The sequence below is a fragment of the Equus asinus genome, chromosome X (genome assembly GCF_041296235.1).
Source record: "Equus asinus isolate D_3611 breed Donkey chromosome X, EquAss-T2T_v2, whole genome shotgun sequence".
NCBI lineage: Eukaryota > Metazoa > Chordata > Mammalia > Perissodactyla > Equidae > Equus > Equus asinus.
The window spans coordinates 49,862,476-49,885,019 of record NC_091820.1 but is presented as its reverse complement, the minus strand read 5'-3'; the positions used below and the strand labels follow the sequence as shown (position 1 = coordinate 49,885,019).

Here is a 22,544-nt window from a genome sequence, read left to right as displayed (position 1 = left end):
GTTATAAACCAATGTGACCTCAATAAAATAATAAATAAAATAAAGTTAGCTTTAATGTTCACCATAAAAATATAATATCTAAGAACTTCCCAATTCTGGGAAGATATTTGAACCTCCAAATTCATGAGGCTCATTGGTTTCCAAACAATATGAACCCAAAATGGTCTTCACATTATAATGTAATGACTATTATAATGAAACTGTCTAAAATAAAAGACAAAGAAGAGTAAAAACATTAAGAGAAAAAAAATCCTCATGTACAAGGGAACCCCCATATGGCAAACAGCAGATTTCTCAGTGGAAACTTAGCAAGGCAGTAGAGAGTTGGATGATATGTTCAATGTGCTGAAAGAAAAAAACGACCAGCCAAGAATACTGTACCCAGGAAAATTTTCCTTCAGAAATGAAGGAGAAAGACTTTCCCAGACCAAAAAAAAAAAAAAAAAGCTGCTGAGAGAGTTCATTACCAATAAACTTGTCTTAGAAGAAATACTAAATGGAATTCTTCAAGATAAAATAAAAGGAAGCTAATTAGTAACATGAAAATGTATTAAAATATAAACACTCTGTAAAAGTAAGTATATAGTCTAGTTCAGAATACTCTAATATGTTGTTGTGTTAATCACTTCAATTACTATACAGGATGAAGTACAGAAAGATTAAAAATAACTAAGTAGAGTGATTTGTTAATAGATAATAAAAAGATATAAATTGTGACACCAAAAACATAAAATGTGATGAGGGGGAGTAAAAGGGTAAAGTTTTTGTATGTGGTCACAGTTAATTTGTTATCAGCATAAAATTGCTGTGACTATAAGATGTTTTATGTAAGCTTCATTGTAACCACAAAGCAAAAACCTACAGTAGATGCACAAAAGAAAAAGAGAGGTGAATCAAAGCATACCGCTATGGAAAATCATCAATTCAAAAAGCAAAATAGCACGAGAGTAAGAAAGGAATAAAGGAACTGCAGAACAGCTAGAAATTTAACTAGTAAGATAGCGGTAGTAAATTTTTACCTATCAATAATTACTTTAAATTCTCCTATCAACATGGATCCGAGTGACTGAATGGATTTAAAAAGGCACAACTATATACTGCCTACAAAAGACTCAATTCACTTTTAAGAACTCTAATAACCTCAAAGTGAAGAAATGGAAAAATATATTCCATGCAAGTGGAAACCAAAAGAGAGCAAGGGTAGCTATACTAATATCAGAGAAATAAACTATATGTCAAAAACTGTCACAAGAGACAAAGGTCATTATATAATAATAAAAAGGTAATCCATTAAGAGAATATAACAACTGTAAATATATATGCACCCAAGATCAGAGCACCTAAATATATTAAGCAAAACTAACAAATCTGAAGGAACAGACAACACTATAATAATAGTGAGAGATTTTAATACCTCACTTTCAAGAATGAATAGATCACCTAGACAAAGAAAAATGATTAAGAAAGCATTAGACTGGAAATATATTTAAACCAAATGAACCTAAAACACATATGAGGAACATTCCATACAACAGCAGCAGTATTCACATGTTTCTTAGTCACACGTGGAACATTCTCCAGAATATCATGTATTAGGTCACAAAACAAGACTTAACAAACTTAAGACTGAAATCATATCAAATATCTTTTTCAACCACAATGGTATGAAACTAGAAATCAATAAAAGCAGGAAAAATGGAAGATTCACAATATATGGAAATTAAACAAGACACTCCTGAACAACCAATGGGTCAAGAAAAAACAAAATGGAAAACAAAAACTATCTTGAGATAAATGAAAGTGGAAACACAACATACCAAAAGTTATGGGATGCAGCAAAAGCAGTTGTAGGAAGGAAGTTTATAGTGATAAATGCCTACACTAAGTAAAAAGAAAGATTTTAAATAAATGATCTAATTTTACACTTCGAGGAAGAAGAACAAGAAGAAAAAATTAAGCCGAAAGTTAACAGACCAAAAGGAAATAACAAAGATTGGAGCAAAAATAAATGAAATAGAGACCAGAAAAACAGTAGAAAAGATCAATGAAATTAAGAACTGTTTTTGAAAAGATAAAATTGACAAATCTTTAGCTAGACTAAGAAAGAGAAAACTCAAATATATAAAATCAGAAATTAAAAGGAGATATTACAAATGATACCACAGAAATAGAATCAGAATACTGTAAACAGTTATCCACCCAGAAATTGGATAACCTAGAAGAAATGGATAAATTCCAAGAAACATACAATGTACAAAGACTGAATTATGTAGATATAGAAAATCTCAACTTACTAATAGTAAGAAGATTGAATCAGTAATCAAAAACCTCCCAACAAAGAAAAGTCCAAGAGCAGATGGCTCCACAGGTGAATTTTACTAAATATTTAAAGAAGAATTAACACCAATTTTTCCCAAACTCTTGCAAAAAATTGAAGAAGGGGGAACACTCCCAAACTTATTTTATGAGGTCAGCATTACACTGATACCAAAGCCAGATAAGGACACTACAAGAAAAGAAAACTACAGGCCAATATCCTTGATGAATGTAGATTCAGAATTCCTCAACAAAATGCTAGCAAACCAGGTTCAACAGTACATGCAAAGATCATACACCATCATCAAGTGGGATTCATCCCTGGCTTGCAAGGATGGTTCAACATATGCAGATCAACAAATGTGATACACTACATTAGTAGAAAGATAAAAATCATATGATACTCTCAATAGATGCTGAAAAAGCTTTTCACAAAATTCAACATCTTTTCACGATAAAAACTCTCAACCAATTAAGTATAGAAGGAAAGTACCACAGCATAATAAAAGCCATATATGACAAGCCCACAGCTAACTTTGTACTCAATGATGAAAGGTTGAAAGCTATTCGTCTTATATCAGGAACAACACAATGGTGCTCACTCTCACCACTCCTATTCAATACAGTACTGGAAATCCTAGCCAAAGCTATCAAGGCAGGAAAAAGACGAAAGTGTCCAAATCAGAAAGGAGGAAGTAAAATTGACTCTGTTGGCCTTTGACAGATTTTTAAATATAGAAAATCCTAAAGACTCCACCAAAAAACTGTTATATCTAATCAGTGAGTTCAGTAAGGTGGCAGGATGCAAAATCAATGTACAAGACTCAGTAATATTTCTATAAACCAAAAATAAATTATCTGAAAAACAGAGAACACAATCCATTTATAGTATTATCAAAAACAATAAAATACTTAGGAATAAATTTAACCAGGAGGTGAAAGATGTGTATGCTGAAAACTTTAAGACATTTATAAAAGAAATTGAAGAAGACAAAATAATGGAAGATATCCTGTGTTCCTGGATTGGAAGAATTAATGTTGTTTATGTGTCTGTACTACCCAAAGCCATCTATAGATTCAATGCATTCCCTACCAAGATTCCAATGGCATTTTTTACAGAAATAGGAAAAACAATCCTGAGATTTGTATGGAACCATAAAAGACCCTGAATAGCCAAAGCGATCCCAAGAAAGAACAAAGCTGGAAGCCGCACACTTTCCGACTTCAAAATATACTACAATACTATAATAGTCCAAGCAGTATAGTACTGGGAAAAAATGCAGATACATAGACCAGAGGAAGAGAATCTAGAGCTCAGAAATAAACCCATGCGTATATGGTCAACTAATATATGACAAGGGAGCCAAAAATACTCCATGGAGAAGGACAATCTCTTTAATAAATGGTTCTGGGAAAACTGGATATTCACATGCAAAAGAATGAAACTAGACCTCTATCTTACTTACACACAAAAATTAACTTGAAATGGGTTAAAGTCTTAAATATAAGACTGGAAACAATCAAATCACTGTAAGGAAACATGGGGAAAAAGCTTCTTGACATTGGTCTTGGCAGTGAATTTTGTGATACGATGCATAAAGTAATGCAACAAAAGCAAAAAATAGACAAATGGAACTACATCAAACTAAAAGGCAAAAGTCAAAAAAATGAAAAGGCAGCCTATGGAATGGGAGAAAATATTTACAAACCACATATATGTTAAGGGGTTAATATATAAGGAATTCATACTACTCAACAGCTAAAAATAAACCCCACAAATAATCCAATTTAAAAATGGACAAAGGCCCTAAATGGACATTTTTCCAAAGAGAATATTCAAATGGCCAAGAAGTACATGGACAGGTGCTCAATATTACTAATCACCAGGAAATGCAAATCAAAACCACAGTAAGATATCAGCTCACACCTGTTAGAATGGCTCTTATCAAAAGATAAGTGATAAGTTGTACACTGTTAGTGGGAATGTAAGTTGATACACATGCTATGGAAAACAGTATGAAGGTTCCTCAGAAAATAGAAAAAAGAACTACTATATGATCCAGCAACTTCACTTCTGGGTATATATCCAAAGGAAATGAAATTAGGATCTTGAAGACGTATCTTCAGTCCCATGTTCCATTGCAGCAGTATTCATAATAGCCAGAATATGGAAACAACCTAAGTGTCCTTTGACAGATGAATGGATAAAATAAAAGTGATACACACACACACACACACACACACACACACACACACACACACACAGAGGAATATTATTGAGCCATAAAAAAGGAAATCCTGCCTTTTGCCATATCATGGATAAACCTGGAAGCTATTACACTAAGTGAAATAATTCAAACATAGAAAGAAAAATAATGTATGTTCTCCCTTATATGTGGAATAATAAAACTGAACTCATAGAAACAGAGAACAGATTGGTGGTTGCCAGATGCAGGGAGTGTGTGGTGGAGGAAATTGGTGAAAGTTGTCAAAAAGTGAAAAATTCCACTTATAAAATAAATGTTTTGAGGAGGTAATGTACAGCATGGTGACTCAAGTTAACAATACTGTATTGTACATTTGAAAGTTGCTAAGAGAGTAGATCTTAAAAGTTCTCATCAAAAGAAAAATATGTGTAACTATGTGAGGTGATAGATGTTAAGTAACCTTATTGTGGTTATCATTTCACAGTATATACATATATTAACTCATGTGGTACACCTTAAAACTTATATAATGTAATATGTCTATTATATCTCAATAAAACTGGGGGAAAAAAAGAAATACAAAATCTGAACAGACTGATAAAAGTAATAAGATTGAAACAGTAATCAAAAACCTCCCAACAAAGGAAAGCCCAAGAACAGATGGTTTCATTGGTGAATTCTATGAAACATTTACAGAAGAATTAACAATAATCCTTCTCAAACTCTTCCAAAAAATTGAAGAGAAAGGAACACTCCCAAACTCATTTTAAGAGGCCAGTATGCCCTGACACCAAAGCCAGATAAAGACTATAAGACAATACAGGCCAGTATCCCTGATGAATATAGATGCAAACCTCCTCAACAAAATACTAGCAAACAGAATTCAGCAGCACATTAAAAGAATCGTACACTATCATCAAGTGGGATTCATCTCTGGAACACAAGGATCATTCAATGTATGCAAATCAATAAATGTGATACACCGCATTAAGAGAATGAAAGATAAAAATCAGTGATCATCTCAAGAGATGTAGAAAAAGCGTTTGACAAAATTCAACATTCTTTCATGATAAAAACTCTCAATAAATTGGGTATACAAGGAATGTACTTCAATATAATCATAATGTTGTATGACAGGCCCATCACTAATAACGTTATACTCAATGGTGAAAGATTGAAAGCTTTTCCTCTAAGTTCAGGAACAAGACAAGGGTGCCAACCCCCATCACTCCTATTCAACATAGTGCTGGAAGTTCTAGCCAGAGCAATCAGGAAAGAAAAAGAAATAAAAGTCAAAAAGGAAGCAGTACAATTGTTTCTGTTTGCAGATGACATGATTTTATATATAGAAAACCTTAAAGACTCTCCCAAGAAATATTAAAATAATAGAGGAATTCAGTAGTGTTTCAGGATATAAAATCAATATACAAAAATCAGTTGTGTTTCACTAACGATGAACATCCAAAAGAGAAATTAAGGAAACAATCCCGTTTGTAATAGCACAAAGTAGAATTAAATACTTAGGAATAAATTTAACCAAGGAAATTAAAGATCTGTACACTGAAACCTATTAGACGTTTATGAAAGAAATGAAAGTAGATACAAATAAATGGAAATGTATTTTGTGTTTATGAATTGAAGGAATTAACATGGTGAAAATGTCCGTAACACCCAAAGCCATCTCTAGATTCAGTGCAGTCCCTATCTCAAATTCCATAGCATTTTTCATGAAAGTAGATAAAACAATCTTAAAAGTCATATGGAACCACAGAAGACCCCAAATAGCCAAAGGAATCCTGAGAAAGAAGAGCAAAGCTGTATCACACTTCCTGATTTCAAACTTTATTACAAACCTATAGTAATCAAACAGTATGATATGGGCACAAAAACCAACTTACAGACCAATGGAACAAAATTGAGAGCCAAATTATAAACCTGCCCTTACAGTCAACTAGCATTTGTCAGGAGGCCAAGAATATTCAGTGAGGAAAGGATAGTCTCTTCTATAACTGGTATTGGGAAAATTGGATATTCAGATGCAAAAGAATGTATTGGATCCCTGTCTTACATCACTCACAAAAATTAACTTGAAATGGATTGAAGACTTAAGTGTAAGACATAAAACTCCTAGAAGAAAACATAGGGAAGATACTTCTTGAAATTGGTCTTGGCAATGAGTTTTTGAATCTGACACCAAAAGCACAAACAACAGAAACAAAAATAAACAAGTGGGACCACATCAAACTAAAAAGCTTCAGCATAGCAAAAGAAACAGTCAACAGAATGAAAAGGCAACATATCGAATGGGTGAAAATATTTGCAAACCATGTATCTGATAAAGGGTTAATATTCAAAATATATAAGCAACTCTTACAACTCAGTAGCAAATAAACAAATAGTCCATTTAAAAAATGGACAAAGGATCTGAACAGACATTTTTCCAAATAAGACATACAAATGGATATATAAATGATGTATAAGTACAAGAAAAGGTGTTCAACATCACTAATCATCAGAGAAATGCAAATCAAAACCACAATGAGATACCATTTCATATCTGTTAGAGTAGCTTTCTCCAAAAGACAAGAGATAAGTGCTGGCAAGGATGTGGAGAGAAGAGGGAACCCTTGTGCACTGATGGTGTGAATGTAAATGGATAAGCCACTATGAAAACAGTATGGAGAGTCCTCAAAAAATTAAAAATAGAATTGCCATCTGATCCAGCAATCCCACTGCTGAGTATGCATGAGAAGGAAATGAAATCAGCATCTCAAAGAGATACCTGCACCTCCATGTTCATTGCAGCATTATTCACAGTAGGCGAGACATGGAAACAACCTACATGTCCTTTGGTGGATGAATGGATAAAATAAACATGGTGTATACATATACAGTGGAATGTCATTCAACCATAAAAAGAAGGAAATCTTGCCGTTAATGGAAACATGGATGCACTTTGAGGGCATTATGCTATGTGAAATGTCAGACAGAAAAATACAAATACTATGTGATTTTACTTTTATGTAGAATCTAAAAAAGGCAAACTTACAGAAACAGAAACTATGTTGGTGGTTGCCAGGGGCTGAGGTTGGGGGAAGTAGGGAGATGTTGGTCAAAGGGCACAAACTTCCAGCTATAAGATGAAGAAGTTCTGGGTATATAATGTACAGTGTGGTGATAATAGTTAATTATACTTTATTGTATACTTGAGAGTTGCTAAGAGAGTAGTTCTTAAATGCTCTTACCACAAAAAAAGGTAATTATGTGAGGTGATGGATATTCTAACTAACCTTATTGTGGTAATCATTTTGCAGTATATGCGTGCATCAAATCATCATATTGCACACCTTAAACTTACACAATGTTATATGTCAGCTATATCTCAATAAAGCAGGAAAACAAAAATAAGAACAAAAGCAAAACAAAGTACTGGCTTTTAGAAGAGAACCAGTTCTTTTCCACTGAAGTGCCGACGGCTGATGATGACTTAATATGATACTACTTCCAGGGTAATGGAATAAAGTCATCAAACAAAGGCAAACAAAGAAGGTGTAATGTTGAAATTTCAGGCACTGGCCGAAAGATGAGGAAGGTATTTGGGAACAAGAGAGAGGTCTTCCTTGAATTCTGAATCATATGCTATATGCCTCAGCCTATTTTGTTCTGAAAATAGATTAGGATTAAACTTTAAGTTTAGGGCCCCTGGGTCCTAGAATCCTCTATTCATGCAAATTTTGCTTTAATAGGTGCAAACCCTCCTATGAAAGTTGAGAAGACATTGAAGCATTCTTTTTGAAAGATCATAAATATATTCCAAGTCTTCCTTGTGTTCCACGGATCATATCTTCCAGTGGTGAATTTGCTTTCTCCCTCAACTACCAATGTCGCTTCCCTATTAAATACGGTTTCATCACTCTCAACCTGGCGTAGAACACTGGATCACTTGTATGTTAGCTTTAAGAAAACCATTTCCCCCCAGAGACCTGCCCTGAATTTGGTAGTTCTTGACCAGGCTCTTTTCACACTTCCATGGGGAGTTGAGGAGGAAGAAAACCAAAGTTGTTTGAAGTTAAATGGAGATTGTTTGGTTATTTGCAGGACCAAGCCCTGCATAATGGAGTATGGTCTCTTGGAAAGAGCTCTGAACTGAGAAGTCAAAGAATGTGGGTTATAGCCCTTGCCTTGTAACCTTGGGTATGACATTTCCCTTCAGGTTTCAGTGTCTTCATATGTAAAATGGCTGATGGCAACACCCCAAGTTTCTCAGTGATACCTGAGTAGATGGGAAAGCGTGTGTTATTGCACCATTCCAAAATCTGTTAAGGAATGGAATTCTTTTGAATGATTTTCAGTTCCAGTTCACACTCTCTAAAATAGGCTTCATTGAATTGTCTGCCCAAAGTGGTCACTGGGTGATTTGAGAATCCCCTTGCTACTTAACTTATACCCTTTCCCTTTGATCTCCCATCTACTCTAGGTGTCAACTCTGCCCGCTCAGTTCCTCCTTCCTACCCACCACCGCAGGACCCGTTAAACCAGGGCCAGTACCTGGTCCCCGATGGCATCGCTCAGTCGCAAGTCTTTGAGTTCACCGAACCCAAGCGCAGCCAGTCACCATTCTGGCAAAACTTCAGCAGGTTAACCCCCTTCAAAAAATAATACCTATAGGGAGGCAGATAATTTTAAAATAAAGCAAATAAAATTATATTTATAGATGGACCTTTTTTCGGAGAAGCACTGTTGAAATTTATATACACACACACACACACACACACACATATACATATGTGTGTGTGTGTGTATATATATGTGGACATACACACACATACCCTTGAGTGTACACACACACACACACACACACACACACACACACACACGGACCAAAAATGTTTTCTGTTGTTTTGGGGAAGTAAAATCTGTAGTTGGTAGGAGGAGGTACCAATGACTTCCAAAAAGGTGGACCCCTTCTTAAAAGCTTTCCGTTCTTACCTTGTCCCCCTCCCCTTTACTTTCAGAAATTGACATTTCTATTTGTTCCTTTTCTTGTTGAGATAATCTCTTTGCTCCCCTGTGAGTGATTCATTGACTTATTATTACCATAGATGTGTTTGTATTGTTTTTTTCTTTCCTGATGATACTGATCCTGGTGACTTTTGAATTTAATTTGATGTAGTGGAGTTTTGGAGTTTGGGAGTTTGGAATTTCTTTTCTTCCTCTTCCTTTTCACTGGGTAAAGGGAGAATCCCCTTTCTCCTCTCCCTTAGCTGAACATCTGTGAGTATTTTTGCAGCCCTGCAGTTGCCCAAACCAGCCTTTTTCCTGCATCTTCTGTCCTCAGTCATGCCAGTCTGGACATGATCTGTTGTGCCCTGTGACATAACTGCTCGATATTTCTATTGCTTTCACTGTATTTCAGGTGTTGTAGAGGGGTCAAAACCAAACAGAAGCAAGGGAGTGTCAGAGTATAATGATGCTGGAGAGCACCTTCAGGGAAAGTTCTGCATTTGGGCTTTTTTTCCCCCCTAGCACTGGGAGGTTCCATGTTGCAGCACTGTTGGGTCATGACAGTTTTGTATCTCAGGTTTAGTTTGGGCCAATTATTCTCTTCTTCAGGCCTCTTTGGTTATGGTGTTCCTTCTAGGCCTGTCCCTCCCCTAACCTAAAAGATCTCAACTGGAAGCAAAGAAGCTGAGATTCTGCCTCCTCGGGGAGGGATTCAACTGCCTCTAGCACCAAGTAGGGTTAACGCAGGGCTCCACACCACAATCGGTTCAGGAGCCTGGTCGTCCCAGCTTCAATCTGCAGATTGTTTAGGCAGCATTTATAGGAGTCAGTGGAGGGGTCAAGACAGAGCCCACCTGACCAAGATCATCAGCTGCCTTGAAATAATTGACCTGGGCAGGATTCAAGGCTGATAGTAACCTTTTATGGCAAAGAACAGGGATGGGCATGGAAAGAGACAGCCTTGGCCCAAGATATGTACCTGGAGTTCCTACCACTCAAGTTACATGAGACATCCCCCATTGTTAGCAGTTTGAATGGACAATCTTCTATGGCTTCTTCCTTCCCCCCTCCCTCTCTTCCTTCTTTTTCCTGCTCTCCTGGCACAGGAGAATTGCTGATATCAGCATAGTTAAAGTACTTCTGGCACTCAAATAAGGCCCTGTTTCCAACATTCTCCCATCCCAGGACATTTGAAGCAAGTAAGTGAGAAACCCAGGGGGGACTTTTTCCTGTGGAGAAAGGGTCTGAGGCAAAGATGCTACCATCAGACTCATTTTTAGCAGGCTTTACACTTAGGCAAAACTAACCTGTCCCACAAAGAGGCAGGCTCCCTATGGGTGTAGGAGTACCTGTTCCTCCTCCCTACATGGTCCCTGGGGTGGATAGACCTTGAATAGCAAGGAAAATGGAATACAAAGGAGTAAGGATGGGCCCTGCTATGGAGAGCCACTCTAGCAAAGAATCTGGAGATTGAGTCTGTCCTGGACCCCACAGGAGAAGACTTCATCATGGAAAGACCTCAGCTTACTGAGCAGCAGCCATGGCTGCATGGGGCTCTCAGCATAGCTGGCTTGATTGCTGCTCTATACCTTCTTACGTAAATCATGTCCTGCCCAACCTTGGAATTTTTCCTCGGTAGCAATCAAAATACAAGCTGTTTAACCTTCCATTCCACTACACCAAAATCAGACTTGTGAAGTAAGCCAAGGATAACCCTGAACTGAACAGAGGGCTGGAGCTTGGGACTGGCCACCACTGCTCAGCACATGACTCAGCTGCTTAAGCCCCCTTCACAAGGAACCTGGTACCCAGTGCCTACACTAAAATGTCCTCCTTGGCAAACAGAATGTGCTTCAGTGGCTATGTAGGCCTCCCTTGGGTATACATTATTTTCCTACTTTCCATTCCTCCCCACTAGGCTTGGCTTTAACATGTTTCTCCAGGGGATGGGGACACAGCAAGAGGGGATGCTTGGACAAGTCCCTGGACCTACAACATCTCTTGGCCAAGTTCCCTCGTCCTACCTGCTCCTCTAGGCCTTTGCCCAGAGCTCCAGGATCAGGGATATCACCTCTCACCACCCACTTCTCATCCACCCAACCCACTGGCCTCATCAATACCAACAACTTGTAAAAACAACAATAAAGCAGTTTGCCATTAGTTGGAGTGTTCCCCCAGCCTATGGCAGCAAAGAAGACCAGTGGCCAGCAGCACCGAGGGGAACCCCATTGCCTGGGCTCAAGATCCAAGCCTCTTCTGTGTCCCCACAGCAGTAATATCCCCAAGAACTTTGTAAATCTTCTCTGTTTCTGCATGGCCAGAGCTCCCCTTTCCTCAACTCAATGAGGCCTGGATTTGCTCTCCAAAAGGCTTTGCTAGTGTGTTCTATGGACCCTGCTGTGGGATGGTCCTAACACAGAAATCCAACTCCTCTTTCTCTCTCCCTCTCTCCCCTTCTCTCTATATATGTATATCTCTACTGGATTTATAAGGACAGCAACAAGACAGTTGTAACAATTCTAGTGTGAAGCCAAATAGTGATCTTTTAGTGCTTTGGGGATGGGGTGGGCTGGGGTAGATGGAAGGGCAACAGTGATTTTGATTACCCCTGCTGCTCTGCATTTGCCAGTTTATTATTTCGTTTCTTTTATCTGACTGTTTGACCCTGTCAAACAAGTGTCAAAGTTGTGTGTTTAAAAAAATGTTTAACAACAAAAATATGATGTTGTAATGACAGAAAGCCTTATGAAAATATTTATGGAGTTCAATAAAAGAAGTAAAAAGACACATCCAGGCATAACTCTTGTGCCATTTTGTGTGTGTGTGTGTGTGTGTGTGTGTGTATGTGTGTGTATGTGTATGTGTGTCTGTTTTATCAATTGCAAAATAAAGGGGATTTTCCTGGTGGGAAGCAGCTTACCCCAACCTAGTCTTGACCTGCCAGCCCTGTTGTTCCATTGCCCAGTATCCCATGGACTGTCCTTCCATGCCCTTTCTGGAATACTGGACGGCAAGAAGCAAGTTTGATCCTATAACCAGGGGCACTTCAAGTGTCTTTATGAATGAGGCTGTCCTTCCTGTCACCAGGCCCTTTGAGAAGACTTGAACGCCCTTTCCTGACTTTGCTCCTTTTCCTTGCAGCTGCAAGTTCAGTACCTGCCCTTGGCACTCATGGGAGCTTAAAAGCTGCTTTTGGACCCAGCCAGAGGCCATGTCACTTAGGAATCCCACACCTCTAGTTCTTTCCTAATACTTCCAGTCTTATCTCCTCAGAGATAGACACATTCTTTATCCATCTCCCAAAGTGGCTAGAATGACCTTACTGGTTTTTTCATCATGATATAGCCTGCAAATAGATGCTCCTTGCTGCTCACGAGGCCCCCATGTGATGTCTTATGCTGCACATCAGAGATACAATAGTGGATCTGTTCTGCTACTGTTTCATCTGCTTTTCTCCAGAGAAACTAAGCGCTGACTCTAATAAAGTGATTATTTACTAAAAGGGTCTAAATAATTGTTCCAAGCTATAGAGTTGAGAGGAAGAGCAGGTGTTGTGCCTCTGGGTTAGGGTATGAGCTCTTTTTGTCTAGGTCTTGAGGATGCCTTCCACCAAGATTTGGAGAAAGTGATGATCTAACCCTCCCCTTCAATAACCTTTACCATTTCTCGATTTCTTGGCTCTCTCCTCATTTAACCTCTGTTTTCTACTGTCCCCACCTTTTCCTTTTTCTATGGGGTCTACCATCTCTCTCCACCAAACTTAGAAGGCTCACTTCTCAGCAGTCCCTTCTGCATCTTGCCAATTCTCAGCCTCTTCAACTTCCAGAGGTGAATCTCAATTACCTCCTGCAGAGCAAGAGGGCTGCATCTGGTGTCAGTGCTCCATAATTACATTCTGAAGATCCTTGAGTGGAGAGAGAAAACAAATGGTGGGTGTCTTATACTCTGGGATGTAGCTGGTTCTCTCCTAAGGAACCTAAAATCAAACGTGTCTCATCACCAAAAGAATTATTTCTAAAAGCCCCATATGGTCCATATGATAAATCCATATTCTTTATTACCATAGAGAATGGCTCTACTACTTATAAACTTATTTGCTAAGAGAATTTACACACTTCCTGCCCTCAGTTTTATTACAAAGCACCTTATATTCACTGATAAGGGCCACTATATTCATTAATGAAAGTGCCACTTGCCTCTCTAATTACTAAGTTTTCAATTTGTCTTCTCTAATTACTAAGTTTCTCCCCTTGACTAGAGGCAGAAGAGGCAGTGGATGTTAATTATCATTTTCAGGAGGCCTTCAAAGATGTTTGCCACAGAGCCTTAGCCCATCCCAAGATCATTGTGTCAAGGATGATGGCTTCTTGCTCTACTTTCCTCAGGATCTTTTGGGGGACTCGGGTGGGGAGAGATGTCTTTGTGGTGTGCCCCAATGGCCAGAACTAGAATGGGGAGAGAAAAATCATCCCGGTTTCCAGGATGGCCAAAATGGCCTCTTGGTAGAACAAGTCATCTCTGACCTATCTCTATCCTGGGAAGGCTTCCACCAGGCCTAATGGAAGAGACTTATGGCTTGTCTAAATACAATAATTTCTCTTGTTTTCAATTACCTTATCATATATAGGGTGTCATTTAATCCTTATGACAACCATTTGGCAATGGGATTATTAACCCCATTTCACACAGGAGAAGCCAGCGGCTCATTTAAAGTGATTAGCCAAGGTTATCCAGCTTGTGAGTATTCTTCACCTATCCCCCAACCCCATTCGAACTGATCGCAGAGCCGCTCACTCTCAGAATGTGGGGTGGTGTGGGTTGGGGGGGTTGGAAGCAAGAATGTGGAATAAGCTGATACTAACATGTGAATGAGTATCACTCCCTGTACTCTCCTTGAGAGCCCTCTCTCTTAAATTCTCTAATCTAGGCATCCAACAGGTGACTACAGCTATAGGTCCTTTTGTCTCTAGTACGAAAAGCAAGTGGGAGGAGGACCAAGGTCTCTGCTGTGGACTTTGGCTTACTTCAGTGTTTCAGTCACTGAGCCCAGCACTGTGCTGCTTGGCCCAATTAGCTTTTGGACCCTTTGGAATATCCTTATTCATGTCGACCTGCTCACCCCTGGGTCCCAGAAACTTCTGTCCTGACCAGGATATGGGCCCAATGAGGTAGATCTTGCTTGCCCAGGCCTTTACCTGCCAGGCCCAAGATAACAAAATGAGACTTCCCAGCATTCCCCCAAGTCCCACCACCTGCAGGACAACAGGTCAGCCTGGCCATAGGTAGATTAGACCAGCTAGGTTTGCAACACAGTTGAAGAGGGATGTTTGGAGGTAAGATACATGTCCCCTGGAAGCACACTCTTTTGGTTCCATCTCTCCCATTTCTGTCTTGGGCTATGACATCCTTCTGTAGTAGGCTATGAGTATCACATAGACACTATTTTCTCATATAGTTGGGGAAGAGTAAAAGAGGGATGGTACATGGGCATACAGTGTTCTTCAGAAGCCTCTATTTTACTTAGTTCACCAATAAGTCATTTAACGCAGCTTCCTAGGTGAGGCTATGGCCATCTCCACAGTAGCCATGCCTCTCCACAGTCCTGCTGCCAACTAGCTGAATTAGATTTAGCCCAGATATCCTGAGTATGTAATCTGGGCCAGGCCTTGTGGTAGGTACACTAGGAATACCAAGATGACAAAAATAAAATTTCTATCCACAGTCACTCAGATTTTAGTGAGAACATATAAGCATGGGCCATAACAGGAATGGATAGGGGCCTAGAGGCACTCAGAGAATGGTGTAATTAAATCTGATTGAGGGAGATCTCTGTAATCAGGATAAGTTTGCTTATGCTGCAGCAACAGATATTCCCAAAATCTGAATGGTTTAACATACAAGAGTTTATTTCTTGCTCATGCAAATTCTGCTGTGGGGTCAGGTGACTCTCCAGGACAGTTATCCTCCATGTGATAATGCACAATCTGGGCTGTTTCTGCATTACTACATCTCTGTCTCAACATATACTTCTATAATCATCACAACTGGAGAGAGAGCCCTGAAGTGTTTCTTTCTTACAGTTAAATTCTCTAACCCTGCTTTGAGGCACATAGTTTCACCAACTTCAAGGGAATAGAAAACTGTAAAAGTTCTATAAGCTCAGAAGGGCGGGAGAACTAGATATGAGTGAACATTAGAAATCTCTACCAAAAAAGGAAAGGTTTGAACTTAGAAGGCAGAGAAAATTCTACCATGTTGTGCAGGTTAGAGTAACTGAGAAGTTAGAAGGAGTAGTCCACACAAGACCACCCTCTCTTCTGAAACCAATTTCAAGTCCAGGGCTCCCCAAGGCCACCCTTAGGTTTGATAATTCACTGGAAAGACTCGCAGAATTTACTGTTATATTCACAATTACAGTTTATGAAACCTAAAGGATATAGGCTAAAATCAGCCAAGGAAAGAAGCACAGGGCAGAGTCCAAGAAAGTACCAAATGGGGAGCTTCAGTTGTCCTCTCCCTGTGGAGTCAGGACAGTGTTACTTTTTCTGCATCAATATGCGACAATATGCGTGGAGTATTGCCAATCAGGGAAGCTCACCCAAGCTTCTAGAGATTTTATTGGGGCTCCATCTCTGCCCCTGTGACTAATCTCAGTCTCCAGTCACCTCAGGAGGTGAGCTGATGCTAGGTAACCAAGAGCCCTCACCCTAAATCACATTGTTAGACTATCAGGTGACCCAAGACTCCCAGACAAACAAAAACACTCCTATCATATGTGATATTCCAAGGGTTTAGAGATTGCCTCCCAGAAGCTGTGGGAAAAGGCCATACCTCTCTTTGGGCAAGGATAAATTCTTTCTACACACATGTGGAAAAGGCATGAGGAAGAGGGTGGGAAGATGAATAAAGAGTATTCCAAATGGAGAGAATAACGTGACTAAAATCCTGGTAGATTAGGTCAAATTGAGTAAAAGGCTCTGTATACCACTTCATAGTCATTTATTTATTAATCCAACAAATACTTACTTTCATACCTAACACTTCCAGGCTCTAGGATATAGAGGTGAACAAATTAGATACCCCTTCTACCTACATGGTGCTTATGGAGTGGTAAATCACCTTCAAGTACAAATTCCTCTGCAAGTGTGTGTTCTTGGGATAAGAGATGGGAGCTTCCAAGCTCTGGTAGCAAACCAACCACAAGTAGAGCTTCAGCCAGACCCCTCATAAATGTCTCCTGGTCAATGGATTCCATGCCCTCTGTCTCCTGTTCAGCCTTAGCTAAGCCAGCCCACACTCATTTCCAGCCCCATACTTGCAGATGTATATACTTTCCCCATTTCATAGATTAAACCACAGGACCAACTCAAAATCCTTTTGATTATTAATAAATACTAGCTAGCATCTATGGAGCACTTGCTAATGTGCCAAGCTCTGTGATAGGTTCTCACCATAACCCTAAGGGATAGGTATGTGTATTTTCCCCGTTTTACTGATGAGAAAGGAGAGGATCAGGGTCACAGAGTTAATGCATGAGCTGGGCTTAAAACTCAGATCTGCCCCATCTGAGGTTCTTACGGGACTGCCATCCATTCCTGTAGCAATATGGCACTAGATCAGACACCCAGGAACCGTTGAATATATTAGAGCTAATGATAATATTGAGGAGAATGAAAGCTAACATGTTGTAGCAGAGACTGTTTTTGTTTCATCCATCTCCTCTTACCATTTCTGTGCACAACAACCTGACTTTCAATATCCAGCACCTGCAACTTTGTTGGAAGGTTGCCTTCGGGCTGCCAGAACCCACTTTGTCCAGAATATAGCAGGCCAGAAGTGCCTAGGAATTATGGCCTTCCCTGGGAGTAACCCTTAACCAATGACTGATGGGAGAGTGGCATAAATATCCTGCTTCCCTTGCCCCTCAGGTGTGATAAATTCGAAAGTGTTTGACTTGAAAATTGAAAGTTTGAATTGAAAGTGTTTGACTTGAAAATTGAAAGTTTGAATTGAAAGTGTTTGACTTGAAAATTGAAAGTTTCCCCAGAGCTTCCCCAGAGATTAAGCTTCAGTTACCCACTGTAGTAGCTGGTTTAATAACACACCCCTTATTGGCTACCTTCACTTTCCTGTATCACTTCCCTACACCCCTCATATCAGAGGCTGTGCTTCTTGGGGAGATTCAGGTAAGACACAAGAATTAGTGCTCACTATGTGTTATGTGAAGTTTTATACATTCTCACTGTAACATTGGTACTTTTGTCAGTTAGGGATTCTGTCTGGCTGTATAAAACAGGAAGCCACAAATAAGGCATCCCCCTTCCTGGATCAGACTCAATAAGAGACAAATATTTAGACAAAAGGGAAGAAACAAATAATGGTATTTCGAGCAGCAGCTGAGAGAGTGACATAGCACCAGGAGGTCTTTCTTGGTGTCCCAGAAATCTCATTAGGGAAGTGGTTGTTTTGAGGCAGAGCAGTGCAGTGAAATTATTTTCAAATTGTAGGGTCACAATATCAGTTTAGTTGAGCATGACCAGCATTTTAAAAAATAATAGAATGCAATGGAATGGAATAGAAAAGAATAGAGTATTGCAGGTAGAAAACATATTTAGTGTTTTGAGTTTGAAAGGTATATGTACTGGGGTGCAATATTAAAGGTATTTCTTACTGTAGGTTGTCACAAAGAATGTTCCAGAAACACTGGTATAGAGCCAGACTTCCTGGGTTCAAATCCTAGCTTTATTGTTTTTTACCTATGTGACCTTGGGTAAGTTAGTCAACTACTCCATGCCTCAGTTTCCCTGTCTGTAAAATAAGGATTATAATAGTACTTATCTGTGACTGAAAAACTGTTGATTGCCTTTCTAGTATCCGTTTCTCCCTTCTTACTTGCAACTTGAGCCTCAATTTTGTTTGAGCCAACAATGTGCTCGTTTTTCCAGCCTGTTCTGCAGCAAGAGAAAGTCTGCTGGGAGGGGGCTGATTTTGAATAAATCTTTTGCTCTCTTGATAAAGGGAAGAAATATCGCTGGCACCAACATGTTTTATCTTCTTCCTATTTTGAGTGCAGATGTGATGCCTGGAGCTAGGGCAGCCATCTGTAACCATGAAGTAACAAGCATGAAGCTAAAGGTCTACATACTAAGGATGGTAGCAAGGAAAGATGGGAAGAGACTGGGTCCCTGATGACATCACTAAACTACAGAAATAATCAGCAACTACCTATCTCTGGATTGTTGTGTGAAGAAAAGAAATTCCAATTTAAGTAGTCACAGTCAGATGAGTTTTACTTGAGGCCAAAAGAATTTTTGACCCTCATAGGGATGTGTTATGATGATAAAATAAATTAATGCATGTCAAGTACCTACAACAGTGATAACTCAATAAAATGAAGGCTATTATTGTCATTACACTAAATCACTGTAAGGTTCAGAGAAGGGAAAGAGGGAAGGAGATTATCCCAGATCACAGTTCCCTCTTCTATAAACTGTAGGGAGGTGACTTAAAGGCTTCTAAAGCCCTGTCCAGTTCCCTCTGCCCTGAAAGCAAAGGCAGAATGGTCCAGAGGAATCTTGAAAGTTTTGCTTTGTCTTTTTTGGGCTCAGCATGTCCTCTGTGCTCACTGAGGCCAGAAGCCCAACACAGCTGAGACATGGGGTCTTTCCTGGCCTCTTCTGCTGTTCTCAGTTCTGTGGAATAAAAGACGCCCATCACATCTGTCTCTCACCTGGTCTTTATACCTGCCCAGAGAGACTGATACCATTCCCTTTACCTGTTAGGATGGATATGTCTATAAAATGGAAACCACTCTTATTATTTTATACGTAACCAGGCACTTCCCTTCCCCTGAGGAAAACCCTAATAGAAAGAGCTCATGCTTATAAACCCTAGAAGTCCCTTCTTCATCTTGCCTGCTCCTATCCTTTTCCCTACCCACATGAGAGACACAGGTCCAGCCCCTCTATTTCATAGAAGTACTGGACAACCTGGGATAAGACACTTCTGCTCCCACTCCAGGCCTGGGTGCCCCATCTGGGACTAGGCCAGTGATCAGAGTGAAGCACACAAGATCATCCATGGGGAGTACAGAAGAAAGTATTAGAACTTCTCTATTATCTAAAAAATAAGAAGTAACTTATTTAAGCTGTCTCAATATTAAATATGGATTGTCAGTAGTACATGATTGTAATTTATAATAAATACACCTATATTGGGAAGGTGTGCTCAGAAATGTTTTACTGATGGAGTGTGTGATCCAAAAAGTTGGCAGAGCACTAGTCCATATTTCTTTAAGATTTATTGAGCACTTACCATATATACAAGCCCTATTCTAATCACATTACATGTATTAACTCAATTTAATCCTCACAAAAGCCCTATGAGAAAAATTCCATTATTTAACCTTTTTTGTGTATGTGGTAACTAAGGCACATATAGATTAAGCAAATTGTCCAAGGTCATACAAGTAGTGAATAACAGAGCTTGGACTCAAGCCCAAGCCATCTGGCTATAGGGTTTGCACTTTTAACCATTTGGTTAAACTAGAAAGATTAGTCAATGAAAGCCAAAATCCAAATTTCTGCTATAAAATGGATGTGCTAATCTGAAATTATCATTTTTTGAGAAAGAATTGTTTTATTTCTGCCTGGCCATCTCTTCCTCCAAGAACTCTGGAGCCAGACTGCCTGGGTTCAAATCCCAGCTCCATCACCCATTTCCTAATCATGGGACCATAGGCAGATGGCATTCCCTCCCTGAGCCTCAGTTTCTTCATCTGTCAAATGAGAATAAGAGTAGATAGTAATTACCTCACAGAATAGTTGTAAGGAGTAAGTCAGTTTACTGCTAACACAGAAAACACTTACTACAATGTCTAGGACGTAGTAAGCACTCAAATTGTTAAAAGTGGACCCTCACAGTTCCTCAAAAAGTTTGACATAGAGTTACCATATGACCCAGTAGCAATTCCACCCCTAGATATATACCCAAAAGAAATGAAAATATGTCTAGACAAAAACTTGTACATAAATGTTCATAGCGGGTTTACTGATAATTGCCAAAGGTGGAAACAACTGAAATATCCATCAGCTGATGAATGGATAAACAAAATGTAGTATCTTCCTACAATGGAATATTATTCAACCATAAAAAGAAATGAAAATACTGATATATGCTATAGCACAGATGAACCTTGAAAATATTATGCTATTGAAAGAAGCCAGACTCAAAAGGCTTTTGTATGATTGCAGTTATATTAAATGTTCAGAATAGGCAAATCCACAGAGACAAAAAGTAAATTACTGGTTGCCAGGGGCTGGGGAGTAGACAGAAAGTGACTGCTAATAGATCCAGGGTTTCTTTTTAGGGTGGTGAAAATGATCTAAAATTGATTGCTAGTGGTTGCACAGTTCTGTAAATATACTAAAAAGCACTGAATTGTATATTTTTTAAAGGTTGACTTTTATGTTATGTGAATTATATCACAATAAAGCTGTTACAAATAAAAGGAAGAGGGCCTTAATGCAACACTTTCCTGCTCCCATGCTCTTGAAGAATTCCCCAACATAGCTCTCCAAATTTGCCTCAAGGAGAAACCCCTGTGCCACTGCCCGACCCCCATGCTTAGATGAAAAAAAAATTCTCAACTACATAAGAATGACTTCCCCTTTACTTCTGCTTGGCTCCCAACCTTCTCCCCATCAATTCTCTGTTGTCCTCCCTGCCAGCAGGAACCTATGGCCCCACCCCACTAGGTTTGTCCCTTGGAGAGATGTGAGGGTAGAAGAGGGGCTGCACAAGCCCAGCTTTCTGTTCAGAAAACAAATTGATTGATCTATATATACACTCACGCATTATCCTTCAGATATACATTTGGACCTTTCTAATTAAGTCAATTAAAAAAAAGATTATGGCATCTTATAGTCTTCTTTTAAGGTAAAGAATATTTGGCAGCTTTCTGTCAAAAAATATGGCAGGGACTCACCTGGTGGTGCAGCAGTTGAGTACACACATTCCACTTTGGCAGCTCGGGGGTTCACTGGTTTGGATCCTGGATGCGGACCTACGCACCACTTGTCAAGCCATGCTGTGGCAGGCGTCCCACATACAAAGTAGAGGAAGATGGGCATGGATGTTAGCTCAGGGCCAGTCTTCCTCGGCAAAAAAGTGGAGGATTGGTGGCATATATTAGCTCAGGGCTAATCTTCCTCAAAAAAAAAAATATATATATATGGCAGCTATATATCATGAATTTTTTTCTGTTTCATTTACTGCATTTCGTTGACTTCCAAAATTCCTCAATAAAAAACCAAATTGATGTTTTTCAGTGTGGGAATTATATTCACTTTGCAAAGTCTGTTTACTGGTCATATGATCAATATATTTACCTCAGAAGCACTGATTGGTCATACAAACTCAAATATCTGAAAAAATGGGTCCCTTTTGAAAAACTCATTCGGGCCTTCTCTGAGTGGTTTGAGGTTAGCTGATCAGAAGTCCTGCTTTGATGAAGTTATTCAAATCTTCATGTTGTCACTATGGGAAAAAGAGCTCCCTCCACATGCTTTTTATAGGAAAATGGACACTTTGAACATCATGTTTACTTCCTTTGAAAAAACACCACATTTTGATAAGTGGAAATATTTTTTTCTGAAAAGAACCTGCTACTTTCATATTAGTTAAAAATGATTCAACATTCAGTTTCAGTGCCAGGGCATAAAGAGATTTTAGTGTCATGGTTGAAACCAGTGAACACAACAGATTGAGTGCTGAGTTAGTACACCTTGAACTAACTCAGAACTGTTTCTTTAATATGCTGTTTTCTTGTCTGGAAGCAAAAGATGGGCTTTTAAGAATAAAAAAGAGTATAAAACAGCTGATTTAAATGTAAAATAGAGGATTACCATCCATAAACTCTCATATTATGTCTATACTTTTTAGGCTGATAACATTTTTATCAGGTATATCTAGTATTTGTGTTGAAATCATTTGGCAAATTGGATCCTGCTACTGTTT

General features: G+C 39.0%; 1 protein-coding gene across 11 annotated transcripts in view; it reads left to right on the top strand.

The window, feature by feature from the left end:
* Positions 1-12,316, top strand: part of ARHGEF9 (Cdc42 guanine nucleotide exchange factor 9) — a 332,248-nt gene extending 319,932 nt beyond the window's left edge. For all 11 annotated transcript variants that reach the window (XM_070501918.1, XM_070501917.1, XM_070501916.1 and 8 more), the window contains one exon: positions 9,001-12,316. In XM_070501918.1, the coding sequence (XP_070358019.1) occupies positions 9,001-9,182 (182 nt within the window). In that variant the 3' untranslated portion in view covers positions 9,183-12,316. The remainder of the gene's footprint in view (positions 1-9,000) is intronic.
* The last annotated feature ends 10,228 nt before the right edge of the window (positions 12,317-22,544 follow it).